We start from the raw sequence: 16,499 nt of genomic DNA, 5'->3' as shown, positions 1-16,499 counted from the left end.
ACAGAACAGTCTGTGTCAGCTTCAAATGTGATTTTATTTGTCTCCAGACCTGTAGGATGTTAAACTGATGATACAATTACTTCAGGATTACAGATGCCTCTTAAAAAGTAAATAAAACCTGTGTACTCAAAAATACAGTTTCCACAATCAGCAGAAACATCAGATATTTTCACAAATTCAGTTTTACCTCTTCCAGTTTTTTTTAAATATTCCCAAGTAGATAAATGTGAGAAAACATAGATGGAAAAATGCAGAAACTCAAAGCACATTAAAAATACCGCCTAATGAAACCAGTAACACATGGGCAACGTTACAGATGACACACTTTTTTTTATGACATCACAGTCAACTTTCACTTCAATAGAAATAAGAAAAAAATGTTTTTACGGAGTTAGATAGTTCAACAAAAACTTTTGACTGATTTCAGAGAATAAACTATTTTAAAGAAAGTGCAGAGCATCATAAGTAACAAAAAAAACGTCCCTTTTGCTCCCTTTTCATCCATTGTCAGTGAAAGTTTAGTGACTTTTTTCATGTCACTTCATTTGGAAGCTTTCTCAAAAATGCGCATACAATATAAGAACCATGTTATTGTCTGTAAATGTAAGTATTCAATCTTTCAGATTCACAGACAAAAGATTTAACAGAAAAAGCACAGACAGATGGGAAAACTCTAGTTAAATTATACAGGGAATACTGTAGTATCTGGCATCAATCAGAAGATGTGATATTTATATAGGGTCATCTTACTGCACATGAGCAAAACAAAATATGTACAAAAACATGTCCTGAATAGGCACTTAAGTTCAAAACAGTTCAGTCAGCCCCTTTTCATCAATGGTGACAACAAATCACAAAGACCTGGTCAGTACTTTTTTTTTTCTTTTTTTTTCTGCATTTTTTAAAGAAACTTCAACCAGATGGAAGCAGTAAACCCAGAAACAAGCATTAGCCCTAATAATAACTATAAAAAATCTGATCACACATATTAAAACAAACAAACACACAGGGAAGATCTGGTTGGGAAGTAAAAAGTAAAAGCATATGCTACAATATGGGAAGGATACAAACGCCTGGAATAAATAAATATCGCCATCCTCCTTCAAGAAGAGTTCAATGCAAAAGGTACCATGTGGGGAAAATTTAGTGCGCTTTTATTTATTTTTAATAAAATGAGGAGTTCACTAATTGGCAGTAATGTTTGAAAATCTACACAATAAATAATAAATCCATCCATCTTCTGTTCACCCTTGTCCCCAATGGGGTCGGGAGGGTTGCTGGTGCCCATCTCCAGCTACGTTCCGGGCGAGAGGCGGGGTACACCCCGGACAGGTCGCCAGTCTGTCGCAGGGCAACACAGAGACATACAGGACAAACAACCATGCACACACACACTCACACCTAGGGAGAATTTAGAGAAAACCAATTGACCTGACAGTCATGTTTTTGGACTGTGGGAGGAAGCCGGAGTACCCGGAGAGAACCCACGCATGCACAGGGAGAACATGCAAACTCCATGCAGAAAGACCCCGGCCGGGAATCGAACCCAGGACCTTCTTGCTGCAAGGCAACAGTGCTACCAACTGCGCCACTGTGCAGCCCTAAATAATAAATAGAAAAATAATAATTATAGATATCAAGATTTTTTCTGTTAAATAAACAAATCAGTAGTTAAAAAGATTCAAGATTCAAACAGGTGGGTAGTGCTAAAACTTAGTCTCAGTGTCTATACATTACTTAGTGTTGCTCCTTTGACCTTCACTCAGATGTTCACATAAACTCATCATTCATTTTGGGCTTTCAGTGATGCAGGTGAATTCGACAAGTTTGAAAAACAACAGTCTAACACTCAGCACCATACTGCCAACTCCTTGCTTGTTAGATGATACAGTGATTATAAGCTTAAGCAGATAAATATTTGTCTTGTCTGAATATAAAACTTTTCTCAGGTAAATGATCCAAAGCACACATCAAAACTGGTTGGAAATAGATAAAGTTGACCATCATTAAGCTTCTAAAAAGGTATTCCTCTGCATCTCAAGGACTGTGCTTCAATGTTGAATACATTCTCAAAAACAAACCAATTTAAATGATTTCTACCACTTCTAATAAAAAGAGGAATCAAATATCCAGTCAGATCTGTCAGAAACTGATATCTAAAATTAAATAGCAAGTAGTTTTTCTGCAGCTTACTAAAAGGCATTATTACGCAAAATATTAGTGAGCGTGCATGTCTATATTCAAGCCTCATGTTGATCCAAGATAATCAACAAGAGAAGCGTAAGTTAATTGTTGCATAATCATTCCACCCTGGAAAAAAACCTTCAAATAAATCTTAAGATCCAAATAAAATGACAATAATGCAGATGATGAGAGAATTCAAACTTCTTGGTTGAACTGTATGTACCAAATATTCGTACCGCTCTCATTAAACGATGTTCCTATTTTTATCTGCTGAGAATCCCAACCTTCGTTTGAGGAAGTTACAACAAACTGACAGAAAAAGTTAACAGCAAGTGGAAAAACGATTAGTTTCCCAAATGTAGTATGTATAATCTTCTGAGTGGTTGTGAACTTTAAAATAAACAATTGGTTAAATACAGATGAAATTAGAGGGAACATAACCCCAGGAAACCCAACATTTACACCAGTTTTAGTGGTTGAACAACACACGCAGAGAAAGTTGGAGCTTTAAGAGACCACAGTAGTAAAAATGAATCACCTCAGACGACAGACACACATTGAAGCCTCCTGTAGAGGGCAGACTGAGGATTTTAGTCTACATATAGTGCATTAATAATGAAGATCACAAGATTCTACCAACATGTTGAGCTGAATCAAGCACGGCTCATATCGGAAATGGTGAAATTGATTTTCAACTGCTTCTTAGACACAACGCTGGTCCAGTCAACACTGAAATATTAGATCAAAGACTGTTTCATCTTACATGTGAACTACGTTTTGATTTAGTTATTTTCTTTTGCAACAGAAACATCAAACCCCATCTTACAGTCTGTGCCTGTGAGGTTCGGAGAGTGGGGGCGAGGGCGGAGGTGGGAGGGTGACGGTTGTTGGGGGCTCCAAAGGGTCGTCCATCGGCAGGACAAGCCGCGTGCCGCGGATCGCCACGTCTCGCTCCACCGAGTCCAGCTCACCATCCCGGCTATCTTTGAACGGCCCGGCGCCGGAGTGCTTAGGGTTGATGGTGCGGGACCCGGATGCGTCAGTGCTGACGGTGACGTCGGCGTACATGGAGCTGACGTTGGCGTCGTTCAGGATGAAGTCGGAGTCATCGTCGTGAAGCGGCCCTTCGTTCTGAAGGCAGGAAAAGTGAAATGTGCTGACTACAGTAAACCTAAGGATATTAGTGTTTTTCTTGCTGGATATTTTTTTCAGGCTATTAAATTCAAGACTCTGTAAACCTGTGGGACCCTAAGAAATCAATAATGACAGTAAATGAAAATACATAAATTTAATCATTAAAACCAATGTTATTTTAGCAGGAGAGATGCTTGTTGCTTCTCTGTTGTAAATAAGTCATTTATAGATTTTTCTTACAAATGTTTGTGTAAATATCACGACACTGTGGTAAGTTCACTTGTTTATCTGACCTCTAATCTTTTAGCATCATCGTAAATCTGAGATTTGTTGCTGCTCGGGTGCTGTTAAACTGCGACTAATCAAACTTCATGTGCAAACCTCATAGGCCTGTGGACTGGTGAGGCATCGTGCCAGGGGGCCACAGCAAGCCGGCAGAGTAGCAGTGAGAGGGGGCCCGCTGTGAGTCAGGAGGGGCTTCAGGTAGCTGAAGGAAGAGCTTCAGTCAAGGACTTAATTCATCAAACACTGGAATCTCCAATGGAAACGCCGTTCAGTGTCTTTAGCATTTATAGTTTCACTAATATTTCCCAATACAATGATTTTAGCAAAGTTATTATACAGAATTAATGTCACTATTATGCTTAACAAGACAAATGTTGATTTTTGAAGAGTATAATCATTGCCTCTTAAAGTGAATTAAATTTGCTTTCAATGGTTTCAGTGTAAGAAGTACATGGAGGTGTACTTACTGGAGGTATACATTATATTACCCTATTGATTAAATAAACAAAACACTTGTCACTAGGAAACTAAATTTGCAAAATGAAAGACTTTCATACATAGAAAAACATTAATATATCCTTGGGAGAAAAAAAACCCTTGTAAATCTACAATAAAGCTTGTGAAGAGCACCCCCTAGTGTTGAAGAAGAAGTCAGCATGACTTCAGAAAGAGATCGGCAGGTTAAAGGATACTTGTGGTCGAAGTTATACCAGATCCTGAAGGGCCAGGCGCTCTCATGCTTGGTGCTTCTCCTCTGCGACCCATCCAACACCGCTGAACTCTGGAGAGCACAAAACTGCACTTTAGTTAAAACCTATTTCATACATTCTACAACAGCATGTTCTCAAACTTTTTAGCCCAAGTTCCCCACTTTAGATGAAGCATATTCTCTGGCTTCCTGTCACAATATTAGAAAAAAGTGGGTGAAGTTTAAGTCACTTAAAATACATGAACAGCGGAAGGTGGTTCTGTAAAGTACTGACTTCAGAGGGACTTAATACAAATCCATCTGACATTTCTTAAATTGTTATTCATAAGAAAAATCTAAATCACTTCATAATTTTTGAGCTGGTCCAACATAAAATTCTTACAGAATACATTGATGCTTTTATGTGCATCATGAGCAAATATGAGTGAGTTCAAGGGGTATTTAAACTTTTGCAAAGCACTTTATAAAAAACTAAACTATATTCTGCAAAATAACAAAGTTCAGTGAAGTTCTTGAACTTCCTTTATTACTGAGCTTCTGATGTTGCTTAACTTCAACAGACCCACCCTGCTTTTCTGTCACTTCCTGCCCTCCTCTATCAATAGATGCATAACGTTTCTATGCTGATAATTGCCCCGTGACAGTTCTTTCCCTATTTAAGGCAACACACCTCACATCAGGAAACACGTCTCTCTGTTGAGGTGATAAACTTCTTCTGTACTGATAATCAGATGGGGTGCACCAGTATGCGCTGTGCTAAACAAGCTTGCTTTGAATCGCAATGTCCAGTCGCAGTGGAATAATTTATTTATTGATCACGCGACATTAGTTCTACTGACAAATACGTTTGTGCCTGCATTATTTGTGCAGGTACAAATAATAATCAATAATCATTATTTGTGCAATGATACTGGTTCCTATGGAAGTTTTCCAATGGTACTGGTAGGTGGCGCAACCCACACTTTGAAAACCACTTTATTAGACATTGCAGTAATTACTTACGGAGTGCTCTTGATCGGAATCCACTCCCACTCTGAAATGAATCGGAATAGAAACACAGATGTGATAAACGGTGTAGAAACAGCAGCAAAAACAGATGCAAAGATAGTCAGTCTTACGGTATGCTCATGAAAGACAGCATGGGCGTAGTCCCCCCTCCACAGATCCACACAGTGAAGAACACAATCAGCAGGGTGGTCGAAAACATCATCTGACGGGCGTAAGTAGCTGTGTCCCGGATAGACAGAGCGAAAGTCATCGCCCCACGCAGACCTGGAGGGGGCAGGAGATGAAACAGCGAGACTGAGAGTCTGTGTTTATGAAACTGGGTTACTCATGTTGTGGGAACAGAGTCACACTTTAGGAAGCCTGCATTGAAGACAAGGACAAAAGAAGCCCCTATAAACACTAAATCTATTGTCATCTTGGCATTGATAGCATAAGTCTGATGTGAAGTGCTCTAAAAAGTTGTCTAAAAAATACTGTTCATCTATAAATAGATTGTCTCTGCACCTTACACGTTTGTGGTTTTTTTTAGTATTTTAGTTTTGCTCCATTTGAGAGTTTACATTTACCACTCACCTGCAAACATCATAACATGTTGAAAGTTCATTCCAATCTTGTTTTTACGGCCCAGGTTGAGCAGGAAGGACAAGGGGTAGATGTTTGCAGCCCTGCCCAGAAATACGGCCAACTGCATGCAACGCAGTCAAGGACACAACGCGGTGGGAAAAAAACCAACACAGCAGGTGGAAAACAGCAAAATGGAAAGTATTTGTGGGTTGAAGCGCATTTTAAAAACCCCAAGCTAAATGTCGGACTAATCTGTCCTTTTATGTGTGCTTTCAATTTCCATTTTGGTTTCCGTTAGCAGGAAATTAAATTACAAACTGAAGTGTTTCACTGATAGCTTCTGGGCATGCAAATATTTGGTGATGGTTGATGCAGTCAGGTCTGTCAATTCAATGCTTCTTGCGAAGGGTTATTGCGTGTGTGCTGATCCATTGCAGAGCAGAGTGAAGGATACGAAGGCTCCGATGATGAACATCGGGTTGAAAACGTGTGACTGAAAGGAGAAGAGCGTCAGACCCATGTAGGAAAAGATGAAGTTTTCTGCCAGGAAGTTCAACAGCTCAAACAACTGAAAAAAAAAATGGAAAATTTATTAAAAATTAAGTGTTATATCAGTGTCAATAAGCAAAGCTAAACAAATTATGCTTTAGAAACACGGATTGCTCATTTTTTCTTTCAATCAGTTCAGAGTGATTTTTATTGTTATTTTATGTCACGAAGTGCGGGTGTTGAGGTGGTGAGGCAGATGCAGCGGACCCAGGTATGATGAATTATGATGTTTTTTAATGAAAATAACTTAGTCCAAACAACGAGCAGGAGTAACACACACTGAACACGAAGAGACTAAACATTGACGAGGACCCGACGAGGAACAAGGAACACAGGTGGAGTTAAATACACGGGAGGGTAATCACAGAAACGAGACACACCAGGGAACAATCAAGGGGAGGACAGGACAACGAAGAGACTTAAGGACACAGAAAACTCTAAATAAACACAGAAAAACACAGATCCTGACAGTACCCCCCCCTCAAGGGCGGCTACCAGACGCCCACAAAACAAAAACACAACAAGGGTGGGCGGAGGGGCGCTGGACGGGGGGCCAGAGTCCAGAAAAAACAAAAAACAACCCACCATTGTGGGCGAAAACACAGGAAGGGCCAAGAGTCCAAAAACAAACAAAAAACTACCCACAGGGTGGGCGGAGGCAAAGGAGGCGGGAACCACGGAGGTGGTCTGGCGGTCGTCCGCGGCGGCGGGAACCACGGAGGTGGTCCGGCGGTCGTCCGCGGCGGCGGGAACCACGGAGGTGGTCCGGCGGTCGTCCGCGGCGCTGGAGGCGGGAACCACAGAGGCGGTCCGGCGGCCGTCCGCGGCGCTGGAGGCGGGAACCCCAGAGGCGGGAACCACGGAGGCGGTCCGGCGGCCGTTTGCGGCGCTGGAGGCGGGAACCCCGGAGGCGGTCCGGCGGTCGCCCGTGGTGCTGGAGGTGGCGACGAGGAGTTCTGGGGGCCGCCCACAGACGGCGACGACGAGCCCCCCGAGGCAGGGTCTCTGGTGGAGAACAGGGGGTCTCAGTTGGAACGCGGGGGGTCTGGGTCTCGGGAGGAACGGATAGAGTCAGGGTCTCGGGTGGAACGCTGGGGGTCTCGGTCTCGGGTGGAACGCAGAGGGTCAGGGTCTCGGGTGGAACGCAGAGGGTCAGGGTCTCGGGTGGAACGCAGAGGGTCAGGGTCTCGGGTGGAACGCAGAGGGTCAGGGTCTCGGTAGGAACGCAGAGGGTCAGGGTCTCGGTAGGAACGCAGAGGGTCTCGGTAGGAACGCAGAGGGTCTCGGTAGGAACACAGGGGGTCTCTGGAGGAACACAGGGAGTCTGAGTCTCGGTAGGAACGCTGGGGGTCTGAGTCTCGGTAGGAACACAGGGAGTCTCTGGAGGAACACAGGGGGTCTCGGTCGGAACACTGGGAGTCTCGGTCGGAACGCCGGCTTGAACGCCGGCTGATTTGGCCTCCGGTGCGCCGGCTGGAACGCCGGCTGATTCGGCCTCCGGTGCGCCGGCTGATTCGGCCTCGGGTGCGCCGGCTGATTCGGCCTCGGGTGCGCCGGCTGATTCGGCCTCGGGTGCGCCGGCTGATTCGGCCTCGGGTGCGCCGGCTGAAACGCCGGCTGATCCGGCCTCGGGTGCGCCGGCTGGAAAGCCGGCTGATCCGGCCTCGGGTGCGCCGGCTGGAAAGCCGGCTGATCCGGCCTCGGGTGCGCCGGCTGGAAAGCCGGCTGATCCGGCCTCGGGTGCGCCGGCTGGAAAGCCGGCTGATTCGGCCTCGGGTGCGCCGGCTGGAAAGCCGGCTGATTCGGCCTCGGGTGCGCCGGCTGGAGGTGAGCCGGAGCGGAGCCTCGGGGCCGGCTGCGGGAGCAAGCCGGAGCGGAGCCTGGGAACCGGCTGCGGGGGCGAGCCGCAGCGAAGCCTTGGAACCGGCTGCGGGGGCAAGCCGCAGCGAAGCCTGGGAACCGGCTGCGGGGGCAAGCCGCAGCGAAGCCTGGGAACCGGCTGCGGGGGCAAGCCGCAGCGAAGCCTGGGAACCGGCTGCGGAGGTGAGCCGGAGCGAAGCCTTGGGACCGGCTGCGGCTCCGGAAGGCGACGAGGGGCCGGGTGCACCGGCGGCTCACGTCGCTGTCTCCACGCTGACAGTGGAGGTGGCGGCTCCGGAAAGCGACGAGGGGCCGGATCTGCCGGCGGCTCCCGTCGCCGTCTGTGAGCTGGTCACGGAGGTGGCGGTTCAGGAAAGCGACGAGGGGCCGGATCTGACGGCGGCTCACGTCGCCGTCTGTGAGCTGGTCGCGGAGGTGGCGGTTCAGGAAAGCGACGAGGGGCCGGATCTGCCGGCGGCTCACGTCGCTGACCTCCCGGACGGAGAAATCGACGGGGGCCGTATCCGGGGGGTGCCAACACCAGTCTCGTCCCCCGGAAAAGCTCCCGCTGCAAGTCGGCGAGAGCCTCCGCCAGCTCCCTGTCCTCCCTGCCGGACCTCCGCCATGGGCCGCTCTGCCCTTTAGGCGGTAACCTCACTCCAGCTGGGTCCATCATAGCAGCCTCACCTTTCGGTCTGGTCGGGTCCTTCTGTCACGAAGTGCGGGTGTTGAGGTGGTGAGGCAGATGCAGCGGACCCAGGTATGATGAATTATGATGTTTTTTAATGAAAATAACTTAGTCCAAACAACGAGCAGGAGTAACACACACTGAACACGAAGAGACTAAACATTGACGAGGACCCGACGAGGAACAAGGAACACAGGTGGAGTTAAATACACGGAAGGGTAATCACAGAAACGAGACACACCAGGGAACAATCAAGGGGAGGACAGGACAACGAAGAGACTTAAGGACACAGAAAACTCTAAATAAACACAGAAAAACACAGATCCTGACATTTTAAGAAGTTCATCTCATTCAATTCGATTTCAATTCAAAAATACTTTAGCGTGTGTTTGATTTAATTTCCCTTTGGGATCAATAAAGAAATTTTAAAAAATAGTGTGAAGGAAAAATTTAGTAGCAAAGTTTAAATAAATTTGAATGTACACTTTATGATGTTTTTATTAAAGGTTTGCACTCAGTTGCAGCTCAACAGGATATATGCTCTTCTGACCCTCCTCAAATAAGTGAAGAACAGGGTGTTCAGCAGTTAGAAATGTGAGACATGGCTAAGGTGATAAGCCTAGTTTGTAGAAGTTCAGTTACTAATATCTGTTTAGCCATCAGCAGAGAGGCCTTTTTGGAGAAACGCCTAAAGTTGAGCTGTGAATGTGTATGCAACTCTGCTCGATTGAAACTTACAGATAAGTAACGTATAGATTTTTACCTGACACTTGAGCCAGGGGGTGTGACTACGTAATGTGTGATGTATCCTATGTAAATGAGGGGACGTTCAGCCCCAAGTCAGAACTCATCCGATTCTCACTGAGATGTGAGCCTTGTATGTTTTCTCCATTTGCAAATGTTAATTAAAGCTGTGTTTGTTCTCTTTTAAAGCTAAAGTTTGGTCTCGAATTTTGTGCAACTTAACAATAGTTTCTTATTCCAGTTGATAAGTTAGTACATCTAATAAATCCTGAAAGTATTTTTACTGTGGACTCAGTATTGTGAATGCAGTTTGCACTCAGGACTTGTGCTTTTTAATTAACCAAGTCGTTGCCATATTTACTTTTCCGTGATCTAAAAACTATTTGGCACTTTTGAAGATTACATAGTTCTTCTGACATTACTAAGCTTAGAAGAATTATAACTATGTAAGCAATGCTAAAACGTTTAAAATTAGTATTTCAATTAATGTATTCAGTGGTACTTAAGGTTCAGTCTGTTTTAGTTATTTATTAGTTACATATCTAAATGCTTAGCCATATTTGTGTCCTGCTGCATATTAGGTGTCACAGTGAACCATCATGGTTTTTATGTATTTTTGAGGACTTGTTCAGCAGAATCAATGAGGTAAGGTGAATTTGTTGAAGATGTACCTAAAAAAAAAGTCATCAGTTCTGACAAGTGACATCGCCATGTAAACTTCTGAGAATTATCTGCAGTAAATAAAATCTACATCCTTTTTTCTGAGTATTTGTTCATGAAGAACATCGGTGCAATAGCTTCTCCTCCCTTATCTGTTCACTTTTTGTGGCTGCAGCATTTTATAAAGAATTTCTCTACATACGAATCATGTATGATGCAGCATGACAAGAAATAGTGGTTACACAATTGGTTGAGAAATAAAACTGCTTCAGAAGAGACCGAAACAGTTTTATACATACAACTTTTTACCTGTTTAGTCCTGTCTTGAGAATCACGAGAAAGATTGTTGTAGGTGTAATGAGCCTGCGTGATCCCACAGAACAGCACCGCCACAACACCTTAAAAACAAATATAATTTCATCTTCTAAGAGGAGTAAAATGCAGAGGATTCAACGCACATACTCTAAAACACACACACACACACCTCCACACTCCTAAGGGCAATTTAGAGAGTCCAATAAACATAACAGTCACGTTTTTGGAGCAGTTAAAACTCCATCCACGTGATCAATTATATCATCAACAAGCAAAATAATACCCTATTGAACATTGCATCCAAGTAACTCTTTAAAACAGCAATATTTCACATGCTAATAATGCAATATAATGTAATTTCATGTATGTGCAGCTCTATAGTGACTGCTAAGATCCCCTAGCAACACTTCACCCTTCTTGTGAAAATTGTTATTCATGGTGGAGTTATTTTCAGTATTAGTGAGGTGTTGAGGTGTCAGTGAAGGTGAAAGAAGCTATTTAAAAGAAAAAAGTGTATTTTCTACAGTGGTAAATCTGTGGTATAAGTTGCTACAATGAAAGATGTTGTGAGACTTCAGCGGGTATCAGGAAAACTCAACACATTAAGGCAAATGCCTCAAATAAAAGTCAGAAAGGTCTGCAAAAATTATTTAATTAGGGTATTCCACTTAGAACTTTTTACAAGAATTTAACGTCATTCCTTTAAATCCTCTGATACTAAAATGTCATGCCTGCTGTATGGTTGTAGATGTACCTGTCATCCCGCAGGCCTCTGCCAACAGAAAGGTGCTCCAGGACATCAGGAAAAATAAACCAGTTTCCAGTAAAGGGAAGTCCCTCAGCTTAGTAAACTTTGTCACGTAAGAACAACTTCTAGTTAAGGAACAAAGCAGCAAGTCTTGGACAATGAAATACAAACAAATACAATATACTTATTACATACAGTTCAATCTGTGATAACAGCAATAAAATAATTTCAGCTCATTATAGAGAAAAAAAGGTAGAAATATTGTAAAATAGAAGTTTCTTCCAATACGGTTGGGGCACACAAAACATTATTAATTGAAACATCCTATTTGCACAATCACTGTAGATGATTCTGAGTTAAAAAGTTTCTTTTTGTGTGTGGTGAACAATATGATACAAACTATGCATGTTATGTTTGAGATGGTGGGACAGAGTAGGTTTTTTGGGGGATGAAAGCATAATAATGGTTGTTATGGAGACATTGTGATGCCATTTATAGCCGTTTTGACTGGAGATATGAAAAAGTTTGGGTGAAGCTAAAAAAAAAGTCTACAGTTACATTTATTTTATAGGAACTCTAAGTGTTGCTAATAACTGTGAAACCCAGTTTAAAAGTTTAATATTTGTCTTTTAGACTGAGATGAGGATGGAAGATTATTTTATTTTAGACTTTTTACATGTTTTCCAAGGGGGGTAATTAGCATGGACGGCAGTGTATGTATCACAATAAGAAAGATATCTGTATATATAATTACATTATTCTAGATAATTATAGAAAAGGATATAAAAGCAGTCATGACTCCAGTAGCCACACCAAGAGAAAAAGATCCACTGAAGACACCCAGGAAGATGCCGAAGGATTTCAGCACAGCCATGGCTTCGAAGCTGTGGCTGTTGTCCCCCGCAGGCTGGTATGCCACAACGGAGCTAAAGGACAGTAGGAGTACACAGAAGCATTTACAAGGAAACTAGAGGTCGAGTCCTTCTGAGAAAACAGGAAGAGAACGTGGTCAAACACATACTTGTATTTCCTTTGAATCAGAAATAAGACATATCTGCAGCAACTATAACAGAGCTGGGTTTTATAAAGAAAAAACCTATGTGAGGTTAGCATGCTGAAGAGTAATCAGAAGCATCAGCTCCACTTGATTACCATTCAATAATAGATTGCTCACATTTACAAGTTAGTAAAATTATAACAAAGTCTGATTTTCTGATTACAAGCATGGTAATATGAAGCAAACTCAGAAAAACACATCAAAAAGGAGGAGAAGGGGCTGCAGTTGGAAAATGATACTGAGGAAGGGGAGTAATTATCCTAAAGGTGATTTAAATCTACATTTTAATTTTAATAACTGCAACACATCAACCAAAAAAAAATTCTAATGTTTTACCACAAGCAAAATGCACACTGTCCTCCCAAACTAAACCCACCCACCGAGGAGTAAATGTCTGGTTTTCTCCCAGCCATTCTTCATTCTCCTCAGGCATAACTGAGCTGTCCTCTCCAGCGGAGTGAACAGCTCCCTGCCTGCTCTGCTTTTCAAAGCGCAGGAGAACGCTACGTTCATACGTACGGACAGGCGGTCAGTGACACAGATGAGTGGAGAAAGGCAAGCAGTGGAATGACAGGGATGTTGATGTTAGTGTGGTTCATTTCCACATGGAGAGTCACAGTTAGTTTGTAACAGTATGGGCATGGAGAACAATGCTTTTCTAATGCAATTTTCACACAGATTATCAGGGCTGCAGCGTCCTGCAGAGCGTGTGGTACTCACGACGAGAGGACGATGGCCACAGCATCGTTGAGAACGCTCTCCCCAAACAGCAGAGCGTACAGATCCACGTCTACCTTCAGCTCGTTGAAGATTGCCAGAACGGTCACTGAGGCAAACAGAAACAAACAGCGCAATTTTACAACAGAAGAAATACGCTGAAGGTCTTCAGATACAGTCTCCGGTGAAGCTAATGCTGACATGTTAGCTATGCATGCAAGAACTGGAACCATGTTGCATGCATTTTTCAACACGGGAATCAAATTCCTGCTTTAATTTAATACTGCATATAAGTAACTGAGGATTTGATGGTACTTCCTACCTGGGTCTGTTGCCGAGACAATGGCCCCAAAAAAGAGGCAGTCAGTAAAGAAAAAATCCCCCCCAAGCTGACCCACAACTTTCATGAAGGACACAAAGCCATACATGATGAGCCTACAGAAGAAGCATAAAACATTATAAACTCATTATAAGCACTGGAAATATCAACAAATTAACTTTAACTTATTTAAGTCAGTGAAACAGGTTATTTAGTTTACTGTTATATCAAAGAGGATCAGATGACTTACCCAATAACAAAGCAGGATATGACAGTTCCCATGAAAGCATAGGTCAGGATGGAGCCAATGTTTCTGAAAAAATGTCTCTGAGGAGAAAGAAGATCAATATTAATTTATCAGACAGAGGCTGTAGAAAAATACAATAAGAGTCAAACAACAGTCAACAAAACTAACTTATAGTTATGCCAGTTTTGGTCCTCCATAGAAATTAGTCAGATTTCCAGCAAACTATCCAAGAAGCTTTTTGATACACAAACTACTTGACCAAAGTCTTAAAATGTAAAAAGCAATTGTATCAAATACCAATATTTAAACATCTTCATTTGAACAAAGAAAAAAAATCTTTCATTATTCCCGCATTTAACCATAACTGATCTAAAACAGAAAAGGTTTAATTGTATTTAACATAAGGCAGTAAGAGAAACAAAAAAAATTGTCTGCTGATGCAGACAAATTGCCATATTACCCTTTTCAGACTGTAACCTGCATGGAAGATTATGGGAGGCAGTAAAATGTTGAAAAACACCTCTGGGTCAAAGGTCACCTAAAAAGAAAAAGAGCAAAAAGTTATAACGTTTAAGACCAATTAGTCAATTCAACTTACTACTTCTCTGCTTGTTTTTGCAATGTGTAGCATTTCACGAGGACTGTCAAGTTAATCTATCAAAATCACTGTTGTATATCAAAATGAAATCTAAAAATGTGTTAACAACATATGTATGATATAATTGTTCATTCACAATAGTTAAAAGAGGGTCCTAAATGGATAAAACCTGGCTAAACGTTATTCTTTTTTTATATACTTTCACCAGCTATAAATTGCTATGTAAAGTGTCACATCACTGCCACAGTTGTTTTATGGATGAGAAGCTAAAATGTGGAGGAAACACTGCTTCTTGCCTTTCGCAGCATCTCATCATCCTGCACTTGGTTGTCTTTTCCCCGGCTTACTTCCCCCTTAAGCGTATATTCATAGAATCTTCCGCTGACGTTGACCAGCAGAGTGGCAGGGCTGGCGTTGACGGCACATTCGAGGACCGTGTCGCTCATGCTTTGGGGCACATGAATGCCAAAGCGCAGGATCACACCCACCAAGAGACCTTTGAGTAAATATGAAGGGGGGATGAAGATATACATATAGATTTACCCAGAGGAAGCATGAAGCTTTTTTTCCTCTTTTTTTTATCTTAAAATGATTTAACTGCACCTGAAAAACAAAAAAGAAGCTTGCTTAATTTTTAAGCAGAAAATTGCATCAGAATTCAGTTTGGTAGTGATGGAAAAATTGACTAATTAAATAATTATCATTATTAATGCCTTTGGTTTATGCCAAACATAATCTGTTGCGGTGTCTGATTTGTTAAAATGAATATATTATTGTAATAATATAATTATTATTATAATATTAGACATTTTAAGGGGAAATAAATGTGTGAGCATCCAATTTATTTCTCAAACTGGCATTTTTTAAAATGTTTTAAATATATCTTTAAATTGTAACTTCCTCACTGTTTCTGGTTTATTTAAAATACCAAAATATTTATATGTCCAAACCAAATCATAGGGTACCCTATTTTTTCATATGACTATATCTCAACTTCACTCTAAAATAAAACTTGGTCACTTTCATTCTTACCTACTGCCTTCATATGTTAATAATTACATTTTAACTGGAAACACTATAAAAACCATAAAATGAGTGACCTGCATTTTTGTTTATAACCTGGAAAGTGGATCATTTAAATTCCCAGAATTTAACAGAAAGACAGTCCAGTTAAATATTTTCTTGTACGTACATTATTAACTAGTTATAAGCAGGCTCGAGCTGTCCATGTTCCCCGACACGTGAAGAGAAAGCGTTTAATTGGCTTAGAGGTCAAGTTTAAGCAGCTGACTGTTTCCGTCACAGACAGCCAGTCATGAGGTGTCTTTTATTTTGACTGATTGACACGACTGTTACCTAACGTTAATGTTCTTACCGTAGATCATAGCAAGCCCTGTTTCGTGCAGGAACCTGAAGCGGCGGTGCTTGAAGAGCCATATGGTGAGGATGGTGAGCGTTAGTAGCATTATGAATATGAGCAAATAGGCACTATCTTGTCGGTGGCTCTCCTCGGCCATCCTCTCGGTAACGACATTATCCAGAGCGGCGTTCTCGTCGCCTTGGCCACCGACGAGTAGGACCGGTAGCAGGAAAGGCAGCAAAAGAGATGCTTTGGGCGGTTTGGAACCCATGAAGCGCCTCGGTGTGAATCCCATTTTGGCCTTGTGTTAGGGAAATTACATTTGTCGTTTAAATTAGCGACGCTTTAGCAGAAGAAATAGCCTCTCTTGGTGGAACGCAACTGACAGCTCCTTCCGCAGCCTTTACCAAAACACTGAGACTTCCGGTTTTTCAAAATAAAAGTCCCATCATAACTGGTTTAGCTTGTGAAACCAACAGCGACCCGTCATGGTTCTCCTGAACGAAACAATACATCTTTTCTCCTAACATTTTTTAGTTATTTATGTTATTTAGTTAGTTATTTATGTTAGTTATTTATGCTGGAGATATTAAAACTTTTTTTATTATTATTTGTGTTATTCTTGTGATCAATGGAGGTAGGCACCAGCACCCCTCTGATCCCCACTAGGGATAAGGATGTAAGATGGATGGATGGTGTTATTCTGTAAATATTTTATTTGTATTTTTTCCTTGCACAGGTGGCAATCTCCAG

At 42.2% G+C, this 16,499-nt stretch overlaps 1 protein-coding gene across 1 annotated transcript; it reads right to left on the bottom strand.

The window, feature by feature from the left end:
• Positions 1 to 2,186: 2,186 nt before the first annotated feature.
• On the bottom strand, positions 2,187 to 16,173 carry LOC114152753 (sodium/hydrogen exchanger 6-like). The gene is made up of 16 exons (XM_028030738.1): positions 15,762 to 16,173; positions 14,683 to 14,882; positions 14,249 to 14,326; positions 13,792 to 13,868; positions 13,545 to 13,657; positions 13,226 to 13,331; positions 12,233 to 12,374; positions 11,455 to 11,560; positions 10,695 to 10,783; positions 6,339 to 6,452; positions 5,894 to 6,005; positions 5,431 to 5,584; positions 5,315 to 5,345; positions 4,296 to 4,384; positions 3,700 to 3,805; positions 2,187 to 3,315 (listed from the first exon to the last, which is right to left on the bottom strand). The coding sequence occupies exons 1-16, from the start codon at positions 16,039 to 16,041 to the stop codon at positions 3,007 to 3,009; spliced, it is 2,106 nt and encodes a 701-aa protein (XP_027886539.1). The 5' UTR covers positions 16,042 to 16,173; the 3' UTR covers positions 2,187 to 3,006.
• Positions 16,174 to 16,499: the final 326 nt, after the last annotated feature.

The sequence above is a fragment of the Xiphophorus couchianus genome, chromosome 11 (genome assembly GCF_001444195.1).
Source record: "Xiphophorus couchianus chromosome 11, X_couchianus-1.0, whole genome shotgun sequence".
NCBI lineage: Eukaryota > Metazoa > Chordata > Actinopteri > Cyprinodontiformes > Poeciliidae > Xiphophorus > Xiphophorus couchianus.
The sequence above is the reverse complement of the archived record's forward strand: the minus strand, read 5'-3'. Positions and strand labels throughout refer to the sequence as shown.